The sequence below is a fragment of the Carassius carassius genome, chromosome 8 (genome assembly GCF_963082965.1).
Source record: "Carassius carassius chromosome 8, fCarCar2.1, whole genome shotgun sequence".
In the NCBI taxonomy this organism is placed as follows: domain Eukaryota; kingdom Metazoa; phylum Chordata; class Actinopteri; order Cypriniformes; family Cyprinidae; genus Carassius; species Carassius carassius.
The window spans coordinates 27,104,643-27,114,642 of NC_081762.1; the positions used below are offsets into that span (position 1 = coordinate 27,104,643).

The 10,000-nt window shown below is 39.7% G+C and overlaps 1 protein-coding gene across 1 annotated transcript in view; it reads left to right on the forward strand.

The window, feature by feature from the left end:
• Positions 1–5,301: 5,301 nt before the first annotated feature.
• Positions 5,302–10,000, forward strand: part of LOC132145672 (AT-rich interactive domain-containing protein 1A-like) — a 75,813-nt gene continuing 71,114 nt past the window's right edge. Inside the window, exon 1 of the mRNA XM_059556854.1 lies at positions 5,302–6,517. Coding sequence (XP_059412837.1) covers positions 5,648–6,517 — 870 coding nt within the window. The 5' untranslated portion in view covers positions 5,302–5,647. The remainder of the gene's footprint in view (positions 6,518–10,000) is intronic.

Here is a 10,000-nt window from a genome sequence, read left to right on the forward strand (position 1 = left end):
TTGTTCCTTTTGTGTTTCCCCTATGTGGTCACGTTCCATTCCTAGTTTAGTTAATAGATTAATCCCCACCTGTTCCCGTTCTTTTCATTACTTTCCTTGTGTTTAAATACCCTGTCTGTTTAGTTCCCTTTTGTCCGCTATTAATGTTATGTTCTATTATTTGGATTTATGTTTGGATGTTCCCTTTTCCTCCTGTGGATTATTAAAAAGCCTTATTTGTTATCTCCTTCATCGTGCGCCTTCCTTTGCACACCCACGCGTATTACAGCAATGAAGTGCAAAATTTAAATTACAGGAAATAAAACAAAACAAACAAATTAACCAGTCGATCACAATGCAATGAAGTGCAAAATTTAAATTACAGGAAATAAAACAAAACAAACAAATTAGACAGTCGACCACAATGCAGTGAGGTGGAAATGTAAAAATATAGAAAGAAAAAAATAATAAAATCCTTCATATTAACACGATATATTGTGTCCTATTGTTACAGCATTTTTTGCATAGCAGCATTTGAGTCACATTCATCATCACTTCAAATGTGACATAAGTATCCAAATCCCCTGGCCACTCTTTAATGAATTTCAAGCGTATCTTTGGAATTAAAGATGTTGGCTTACAATTAATGCAAAGGTCAAAATATTAATTTCAAGCCAACAGAGATTCTCTTAATAACTCTAACCAGTGGATGCTCACCGCAAATCAACAGGCTGTTGTAATAAATAGCTTCCACTTACTATTCCAGTGAGGTTCTGTGCTTAATATTTGAGTAAGGTTGTGTAAATCTTCTGAATACAGTGTGTTTCTGGCCAGGCTCCAGGCGCGGGCTGGCGGGGAGAGCCCTCGGCAGCGGACCACAGGTGATGCATCACGCTCAGACTCATGGGTAGCTACGTGGTGGAGGGGGACAGAGTAAACAGTCGTAGATCACAGCGCTGTCAAAGATGCCAGAGGCCTGCTGCTATCTGACTCTGAGAAAGCTCTTCATCCGAGTTCATCAGAAGGCTTTCACAGCAGAAATTAGAGGTAAAGACGCTTAGTTTATCCTTGGACAACTTTGATTAAGAGAGAGAATGTGAACTGCATGTAGGTGGAAAGATCTGTGATTCACTCTTTTCAAGTGGGGGAGAGCGGGTGGCCAAGTATTTGTGTTGCTATACAACCTGCTCCCTCGGTCTGAAAGCCCAGGAGCTGCAGCCGGAGACAAGTGTTTGAAAGGAGCGTGGCCCCTAAAGTCAACGACGTTCAATGAGCCCTGGATCTAAAGGTCTTTGTGCTGGATTCTTAGCATTCAACCTAAAATCTGCTTAAGTGCTGTTAAAATCTGCCTTTCCTTCTCAATAGCATGCCGTCAGTTTATTGTTGTTGTGTTCATGTGTTTATTGACAAATAACATGTCCATGAACCTCTTTTTTTTCAGACTCTAGATTTCAGCTCAACCTTCCCTTGTGGAAAAGAAAAACAGCTTCCATTTAAAAAGAGCACTTATCACAGAAATAATTCACTTTTTCATAAGAATATACTTAAAGTACTTGTGGATTTATGTGAAACGGGAGTAGCTAACATTTTAGAGTGTTTTCGACCCCCTTAAGTAGTAATCATATATCTTTATATGTAATTTCATAATGCCTTCAATTGTTTTTTAAACATGGTTAAAATGTCCAGCTCAATGCACGGACAAGTATTTATGATCAACTAAAACATACTTAAATGTAGAAATTTCTATGTTATGTATTTAAATATTTTTGTAGTGAAGTATATGTCTTTTGTTGGTTCAGATTGCTTCTGTTGTCCTCATTTGTAGGTCACTTTGGATGAAAGCGTTTGTTAAAAAGACTAAATGTTAATGCAAGTACACTTAAATATACTATAACTCTATATTCATATTAACTTTAAATCAAAAATAAGTGCACTTCTTCAAAGCAAGATTATCAAACATTGATTTAAAATGTTCTTTATCATAAATTATATACTTTAACATTATTAAAAAGTGCACTTAATTGTTTTAAGAAACATAAAAGCATATTTTAAGTACACTTAATTGTCTTTTTATTTGATTAGTAATATATTATTTTAAATGACAGAATTGTCTTTTTATTTGATTAGTAATATATAAATATATATATTTTTTAAATTTGCGTTTAAGATTTGAAATACACTACAGGTGCACATTCAACACAATTAAGTATCATTAAGGGTTAAGGCAAACATATAAGAACAAGTGTGTATTTCAACCACTGTGAAAAATGTATTATTGCTAATGACCTTACAAGATAAATTTATAGGAGGGGAAAAAAAGTCAATGTGACAAACCATTGCAAAACATTTTACCTCCATAATTTGACATCATTTTGACATAAAACAGGATATTCCTCAAGGAAAAGTGTAGGGTTGGACTTGTTTGTATTGTGGGGAAAGTGTTGATTAAAGAATGCAGCTAGAATGCTAAAAAACAAAGACTACTTAGAGATGTTCCTATGTACATGAACATTATCTGACAGCAATGCGTCCTCTGCGGTGAGGGAGCGTCACCTATTCTGATCAAGGAATATGAATAAAAACACTTTCTTGGTAAAGAAAAAAAAACATGCACCAATGAATTGCACGCAATATAACTAGGAACATGCATTAAGAAAGCAATTCTGATTTCACATTCATATTAATTTGCCAGAGTAACAGCAGAAATGCTTCGAAACAGACATTAAATTGATTTTAAATGCAAAAACGCTGGAGAGAGAGATCCCAACCCCCTCTGCTGCCTGCCTGTCTACATTCTCCCCGCACTTCTGCTGATATAGTGAGAGACTGACACACACACACACACACACACACACACACACGAGCACCTTTAGAACAGCAGTTTGGCTCTATTTTACTTCACAACAGTAAAAACCGGTTTGTGAGCCGTAGCAGCGACACAGGTCAGGCGCAGGCGCAGGTTCTGCATTGAAGCGAGAGCCTCCCTTCCCCCACACAGCAAAGTTCTGCTGCTTCTGAGAGAGAGAGAGAGAGAGAGAGAGAGAGAGAGAGAGAGAGAGAGAGAGAGAGAGAGAGACAGAGAGACAGAGAGAGACAGAGAGAGAGAGAGAGAGAGAGAGAGAGAGAGAGAGAGAGAGAGAGACAGAGAGACAGAGAGAGAGAGAGAGACAGAGAGAGAGAGAGAGAGAGACAGAGAGAGAGAGAGAGAGAGAGAGAGAGAGAGAGAGAGAGACAGAGAGAGAGAGAGAGAGAGAGAGAGAGAGAGAGACAGAGAGAGAGAGAGAGAGAGAGAGAGACACACAGAGAGAGAGTGCAGTCTTTCAGTGGGGGAAAGAGCATAGCTGTTTCCATTTGGTTATTTACTCTGAGCTGTCTCTAAGCTGTCCTCTATCTCTTTAACAAACCAAATACACGTTGCGCTGTTGAATTTGGCGTTGGATTTGGTGTGCCAGACTTGATTGCTGCGGCCTACGCAGTTTTTTCTCTCTCTGGCTTGCGCTGCATTTCACTTTTTTTCATTTTCACTTCCTGCTCTCGGTCCATCCCCCATCCTCTTTCCCTTTCCATCCTTCTCTCTCTCTCTCTCTCTCTCTGAACACATGCGCAGATACACATTAGCACACAGGCTGTAATTTCATGCTGTCCTCTGCACAGATCAAACATAATGCTGCTGCAATAAACCCTCTCTGAAATATGCAAGAACACACTGGGCCTTAACACTTGTGTGTATTAGCAATGCTTTGTTGTACATTCATGTGATATCGATTTTTTGTTTTTTGTATAATTGTACGATTTGAACAATGAACAATTTCAACTTCAAACTAAATTAGAAATGTTGTCTTATCAACTAACAGCAAAAAAAAAAAAAAAGATTTGTGCTAAAATAGTACTTAAGTTAATGAAAAACTGAAATAAATATAAATTGAAGCTAAATAAAAATATTAAAAAAAACAAAAGCTAGATTTAAAAATCACAGAAGAATACAAGGAGATAATTTAAATTAATTCTAAAGATTATCAAATATTTTGTTGACTGAAATAAAACTGAAAAAAGTATAAACATTAGATTTAAAAAATTTGAAATGTTGCCTTGACAAAACTAAAATTACTAAAACTGAAATAAATAAAAATTATAATACAACTAAACAAAAACAATTTAACTAAAATTCAAGTGAAAAAAGACAATCTAAAATAGTGTCTAATTCAAAATATAAATATAATACTATTATAGTAAATAAAAATATACAATTAACTGATTTACAACATGGCTTAAAAACCATGGTGTGAGTTTGGGGCGGGGCTTATCTTTTTGCCTGACCAATGGTAGATGGGAGGAGTGTTCATGAAACCTGTTTGAAAACAGTCATTACTCTTGATCATTAATTCTGTCTGATGCCACTTTGCCACTGAAATGACACATTTCCCCTTTAAAAGTTATGCTTGTAAGTCACACTGTTTGTGCGGGTGACATGAAAGAGGTCTCCAGTCAGATGGTTTGAGGTGCGTACAGCCTGAAGACATATTTTCTCTTGGCATGGGTGAATAAATGCCAGTTTAAGAGGGACCTGAGGCATAGATACTAAAGTATTATCAATACATGGAGGTGGAATATAATGTCCTGGAAACAGCACGCATGTATTGTAACAGTGAGCTTTGAATAGACACATTTTCTTATGAAAAATGTAGTTTTGATCTTTAAATGCACATCACATGTAAAAAAATGTATATATATATATAAAGAAAACAAGTAGAGTTGGAGGGTCTCTTTTTTACAAAAAAAATAAATAAAAAGGTGCCAGAATGTGAAGAGAACGCTAGTTTAAGAGGATCGATTTTATAATAAATAAAAAGAAAACAAGATATAGAATAAGATGACACTAGTGTAAGAGGATCATTCGTGACCCTGGAGCACAGAACCACTTATGCTAGTGTTGCTTATTTGCTACAAACTACATTCAGACGACTTTTGACCCCTTAAGTCTGGTTTCGTGGTCCAGCGGCACATTTTTTAAATAAAAAGAAAGAGAGTATTGTGAAGAGTGCAAGTGTTAAAGGTCAAGTGTTACTAGTTTTTTTTATAATAAATAAATAAATAAAAAGAAAACTAGTAGATGTAATAGAAATTGAGAACAGATAGTACTAGTGTAAGCATAATATAAAAAAATATATTAAGATTAAGTCAGAAAATATAATATAGTAACACATATTTTATGCACTTTTTCACAATTAAAGCCGAGGCTCGCAGGCGTATTTCGTGCTGGAACCCAAACTATGTCAAGAAGCTCGAGAGGACACACTTCTCCTGCTCCGCTCCGGATCCGCGCTCCGCGACGCGTTTTACACGTGACCGCGCGCCTCAGTAAAATGGCTGTGTCTCGCGGAGCCTCGTGCTGGTTTGATCGGTTTCTCTCTCGCGCTCTCGCTCTGTAAGAGGCCCCCCCTCCACACACACACATACACACACTGGTGTCGGTTAAATCCATTCCCGGGACCTTTATTTATATTCTCCTGGAAACTTTTTCCACTCGAGCCGCGTTCGGGAGAGAAGACCGACTCCGGTCTGAAAGCGGAAGGAATGCTACGGGACGCGGGCTTTATAACGTCTTAATAAGAGCGCTGTGTTTATATTCAAAGTGACTCGCGGTGAACGAGAGAGAGAGAGGGAGATCATGGCCGCTCAGGTCGCCACTCTCAACGCTAGCCCTCCCGCCGAACTCAGAAAACCGGAGCGGGAGCCGCAGGACGAGCCGGTGCTCGGAGAGAAGCCGCAGGAGAGCACCGTCACCGGATCCCCGGGACCGAAGGAGCTGCGCGACGGGGCCGATGTGGGGAACACCGCTGCCGGGGGAGGAGGAGGAGGAGCAGGCGACCCTGACATGAAGAACGGTAACGGGAACCCGTCCAGGGTGAACAATAACAACAGCCAGAATGATCCCGACGGGAGTAACCACCCCGGTATGACTCCACAACACCCGGCCGCCTTCCCTCCGCCTCCGTACGGCTACAACCAGCACTACAACCGGCCCGCTTTTCATCAACATGGCGGACAACAAAGCCCTGGCATGGCCGGGCCGGCGGGGATGGACCAGTACCCGCCCAATTCACACGAGCAGGGCTACCAGAACCACTTCAACAACTACAGCGCCTTCCCAAACCGGACTCCGTACCACCAAGGCCAGGGCTACGGCGTGAACTCCCCGCGGAACAGCCAGCCGCCTTCATCCGGGGGACCGCCGGGCAAGCAGCCGCCGCCGGGAGGAACTACCGTCAACGTGACCGCCGCTTCCTACAACAGCCAGAGGTACAGCATGGGCACCCCTCAGCCCACGTCCACCCCGACCCTGAACCAGCTGCTGACCTCCCCGAGCTCGGCCCGGGGCTACCAGAGCTTCCCCGCCGCGGAGCTCGGCCCGGAGGCGGCTAAAGGAGCGGCGGACATGGGGCAGTACGGCGGGGGACATCCGGCCTGGCAACAAAGAAGCCATCACCCCTCTCCCATGAGCCCCGGGAACACCGGACAAACCCTCAACCGGAGCCAGGTAAACCGAGAGAGAGAGAATCTGCCATTGTTTCTCAGTCTGCTCTAAAATGGCTGCCTGTGTTTCTCCAGCGAACACAGTCCAGATAAGCAGCTGTTTCTGAGCTGTGTTGTTGTGTGTTGTTGTCTCACTTCGGGCTAGTTGTGTCCTGGGGTGAGAGGGGCGAGAGGAATTGGGAAGTAATGCTAATTTTCGAGGCTGCGTGCAAACAGCAGTGCGTAAACTGCTTGACTAGCCTTAAAAGGTTAGCCTTCTAATGTGTTTACATCTAGAGACCGGTCAGAAGTCCGTTACAAACATGTATCTCGGCCCAGTTTTAATCGGAAAAGGAGACTGGTTTTGTATTGGCTAACTGCTAACGTCAGCTCTGAAGACACTGGAGGTGATTGTGCAGCACAGATGCTGTTCATGAAAGTCCGGCTCTGTCGGAGAGTTAACGGACGTGTTTAGTGCGAGATGCTATCGCTACGTTAGTTGTTTGATCACGGCTAGTTTATTCCCCGACTCTGCTCCGACGCTAAAAACACTGAATATGTGCACATCCGGGGGCTAAACGTGAACACCGTCGCCTCGTCGATCGTTAAGCTCGACTGGCTTCGAAACTTGTCTCGTTCGGGTGTGTTTTGATGCGTTTTTAGTGTGTATGTGTGTGTAAACAGACTGAGAGCTGTGAGGAAGTTCAGCGGGCTGCTTTTCTTTGGGATTTGAATTATGGAGGTAAAATCCTTCTGTCAAAGGCAGGAGACAGTTGGTCTTGGGTTGACACGCGAGCTCTCTTCTGATTGGCTGCCTCTTCTCCTGCGCCTGGCCATTTATAATTGCATCTAATGCAGCAGAGAGCCGACGACGAGCTGCTCCACTTACACTCGCGGTGTGCATGCACGCGCTTTACAGGGTTTGAATGCATGCAATATGTTTGCTAATGTTACAATTAAGTCTTTTTAAACTAACTTGTGCTGCATTTTTTGTAGCATTTCGTAAGCAAAGGGCATCCATGCAGAAGTGTGGTGTGTTTTTAATACTTAAATTGAGTAATAAAATTCAAGGTCTTATTTAAATGCACGCAATAAAGATACACGTGTGTTATTTTTCCAGCAGTGCATCTTTTGTTAATTTAGTAAGCTTAATTGCACATCTTATTAATCTGTTTAGTTGGGTTGCACACTTTTTAGTGATGCATTTTTCTTTTTGCATGGTCTGAAAGGGTAATAATTGTTTGCATTGTTTATAAAAAGGAGTTAACTTGATGAATTGGGTTACCTGATGTGCTGTTTGCTTCTCTTGTCTTATCCAAGCTGTCTGCATCCAGGTTTCCTGATATGTGGAATGCTATAATAATAGAGAATATGTGGAACTGCTGTACTAGACGGATTTTTGTTATTTGTGGCATCCTGATATTTGTGGCATCCAGATATCTTAAAGAGACCGTTCACCCCAAAATATGAATTTCCTGATTTATTTACACCAAGAGGTGGAGGCCATTCTTTATTCAGCTGAAGAGAAATTAAGGTTTTTGGGGAAAACGTTCAAGGATATTTTTCATCTAATGCAAGTGCTCACTGTAGATCACTTTCAACAGTCCAAAATCCCCCAAAATTAAGAATAAACTAAGACTGACTAAAAACAAACTTTGATTCACAAGCGTTTCAATAATGGGTCGGTTCTTTCTGATAATGTCATGTGTAATCTTTCCATTGCTGTTGTGAATTAAACCAGGCTGGACCGAGGTGATTTGTAACATATATTAGTCAAGAGTTCACAAGCGTCCTGTGATCTTCAGCCGTGTTATTCGGTCTTTCTCAGGATCACACCGTTCCTCTTGTTTCTGAATGACAGAATGAAGCTTAAAGCCGTGATGGCTGTGCTCTCATTGAGGAAATGAAGGGTTTTAATGATCCTCAGATGCAGAGATCTTCTTACGGTTTATGCAATAACCATGATGGGAAGACAAGAATATTTCTCTTAAAACAACGAATCTGTTTTTGTCTAGAGTGCTTTAAACCTTCGGTAAGAGTTTTAAAACTTGGCATTTGTGTTGGTTGCACAGTATAAAGTGCTGATTGAGATTTGAGTGTTTGCTGAAAACATGAACTTATTTAAAAGATGACTGTGCAGGGCATGTGTGGAGCTGGTTATAGCTTGTATTCATCCATTCAGTTCAAAATAGTGCATAGATCTGTGTGTTTGAAGCAAGAGAAATGTGTGGTGTTGAGGGTTTTGGCACCACAGGTTTGCATGAATGACCGGCACTGTATGTTTTGAGTGCCAAAATAAACTAGCAGTTATTATTTGTAACCATAAGCTTTCATTATTTATTTTTTCTGCACATGAGCTTGTTTCACGTCAGATTAATTAGCCCAGAGATAAATATGTCCTGAAGATAAAATGAGTAAAACGATTTACTTTAGCAGATTATTTTGACGTTATAAACTAGGGCATCAGATTCTGTGTTTGGTGAATATGAATTTAATGCAAATTAGGAAAACCATGCAGATATTCTATATTAACCACTACAGAAAAATTCTCAGAATTAATATATAAATACACACAAATGCATGTATATATTTAAGAAAAATGTTACATTTATATTAGTGTTGTCATGGTACCAAAATTTCAATATTCGGTACCGATACCAGTGAAAATCCACGGTTCTCGGTACCAAAGCAAAACACAAAAATATGCTAATTAAAAAAAAAAACTTTTTATCACTAAAAATAAAACAAATGCCATTCTTTATACTAATTTACAATTGTGTTTAAAGTTTTTCTACAAGTTATATAATTATGTAAAAACAGTAAACAAGTTTCACCCAAACTTAATTTGTCTTTTAATTTATGAAATTTAAACACATGGTTATTTTTGGTAAATAAAGGGGATTTGCTATTAAAATTAAAACATGGAAGAAATATTGTGATTTATTTCTTTAAAAAATAAAGTTTTATAATTTTTTCAACAGTAGCAGTATCACATACATTTTACTAAATAATAGTAATATTTCTAGCACAATGCCTTTATGTAAAAATTAACTTTTAGGCCTAGCTAATGAATGCATATTTGTCATTTTAACTGAAATTAAGACTGGTGGTGATGCTTAAGATATTTTTGGTCATTGAGGGTTTCTGTAAAAAAAAAAAGTTATAGATCATATTAATTATTATTAAAAGATAATACTGCTACTAATTCTACTATCATACCAATGTATATACAATGCACTATGGATTGATGAGCTGCTGCGTTCGGTCAAAATGATTTGCTGAAATAGATCAGCGCCAGCCAATGAAATTGCCATTTGCGCATTAGCTCCGCCCACTACCGGAGAAACCGGCATATCTTCTGCTTGTTCAAAAATGAATAATTCTAATTGAACTCCATTATTTTTAAAAGGAGAAGACAATAAAGAATAGTTTACATGTAGCATGTCGATTCAGCGTGGTAAGACTATCGCTCTCTCTCTCTTTGCATGTGTGAGAAACAGTGCTATCA